At 33.9% G+C, this 1,964-nt stretch overlaps 1 protein-coding gene across 1 annotated transcript in view; it reads left to right on the top strand.

Moving 5' to 3' along the window:
* The first annotated feature begins 1,689 nt into the window (after positions 1-1,689).
* LOC104867620 (putative gustatory receptor clone PTE01) overlaps positions 1,690-1,964 on the top strand; it is a 32,503-nt gene continuing 32,228 nt past the window's right edge. The window contains 1 exon segment of the mRNA XM_033759650.1: positions 1,690-1,703. Coding sequence (XP_033615541.1) covers positions 1,690-1,703 — 14 coding nt within the window.

Below are 1,964 nucleotides of genomic sequence, written 5' to 3'. Positions count from 1 at the left end.
ACATAACAACAGTAGTAAGACACAAAGGTGTGGATTCATTACGACTGCATGGTGAAGAGGGTGGCAGATGGCCAAAACATCAATCATAAGCCATCACAGTCAGAAGCATGTCATCTATACATCCAAACATTGAAACAAAAGACATCTGTGTTAGGCATCCCACATAGGAAATGACCCTACTGTGAATTAGGATGTCCATAGTCTTCTTTGGGACTGTGGTGGAGGTGAAACAGATGTCAGCCAAGGACATGTTGGAGAGGAAGAAATACATGGGGGTGTGGAGGTGGGAATCAGAGCTGATGGCTAGGATGATGAGCAGGATCCCAAACACTGTGACCAGGTACATGGACAGGAACAGTCCAAAAAACATGGGCTTCAGGGATGGGTCCTCTGAGAAACCACTGAGACAAAATTCAAAGATGTATGTTAGATTATGTGTTTACATAGTACTTGAGCTCATTTTCAAAAAATCCTCTGGGGGAAAAAAACACAAATAATTAAATAGCACACATGATTCTCTGTTGGTCATAAACTGAAGTATTCATAATGAAAATATATGATGAGGTCTATATACTTTAAAACAAGGTGATCTGTTGTGATAAGCCCCATTGTTAGGAATTATTTCATTGTTTAATTATTTGTTATCCACCTATATCTGGGCACTCTCACTTTATAGACACTCTCGTGGCCAACTCTGGTGTCCAGGTGAGAACATTTGAGATGAGAAATCTATGACCCCAGTAAAATATATTAAACTATTTAAAAATAAGAATATATTTTCTTTTTTAAATTATTCTTTTTATGTCTATAAAAATAAAACAAAACAGGGCTGGGGATTTGGCTCAGTGGTTCCGCCATCTGCCTCGGAAGCGCAAGGTCCCGAGTTCGATCCCTGGTACCAAAAAAATAAAACAAAACATCATTGCAAACTATTTAGAGAATAATCTCAGTTAATTCACAGTGTGCCATAGTCTTAAAAGAAGGGGACAAATGTTACTCAGAGTACAATTCATGGACAAAAAGGATTCTCCCTTACAAAACAAAGCAAATAGATCATAGTGCATAATATTTAAAAAACTGAGAGAAAACAGTAGCATAATTGGAACAAATTGACATACGTATTGAAGTATTTTGAAAAAATGCAACAGAGAATTTGAAGAATTATTTGAACATCTCTCTGCTTTGTTTTCCATTTGTCTTCCATTTTCTTCTTTATTTATATATGTATATTTTTCTTGCTGATATGTACCAAAATATTTCTATTTTTCTATCTGTGTATTGAAATCTCCAATTATTTATTAATAATAATATATCTCATAATTATTAATGAAGAGAAAATCACATATGAACAATGATGTCATCTCAGTATTTTTATTTTATGTGCACTTACCTCATGAGAAAAAGAAGAATCAAGATACACCATGTAAAAATGTATATTTGTATTAATATGGTCGTCATATATGCAAAAAATCTTATGACACATGAATGCATACTGTACCTGTCGGTGGTGAGTATATTAAATTATAAGAAACACATCTGCCATTTTAAATTTTCTACTGGATTACTTTACTCCATAAAATATCTTATATGTGGGATACCTTTTGCGCTTCTTTAAATTCTATGTTCTATCGTAGCATTGATTATGCAGCATTATTTTTCTGGTACTGAACCTTTTTATATCCAGTAGAAATGTTAGAAACCAGGTAAGTCTGAAGGCCCAAATAATTTCAAGCCTTACTAACTCTGATTGATAGGTTTTTCATATTAGTCTTTCCTGATAGATGACTTCTGTTCTTTTATTTTAGTTACATGTAGGAAATTGTGATACCTCATTTGTTACCCTTTATAATTTGGGAAAAAACCAACAAAATTATAATACACACCTGAAAAGTCATGTACAAAAGATATACATACACACACACACACACACACACACACACACACACACACACACACACATATAT

Source organism: Fukomys damarensis, unplaced genomic scaffold (genome assembly GCF_012274545.1).
Source record: "Fukomys damarensis isolate Sample0158 unplaced genomic scaffold, DMR_v1.0_HiC HiC_scaffold_37, whole genome shotgun sequence".
NCBI lineage: Eukaryota > Metazoa > Chordata > Mammalia > Rodentia > Bathyergidae > Fukomys > Fukomys damarensis.
This window is presented reverse-complemented; position numbering and strand designations above follow the sequence as displayed.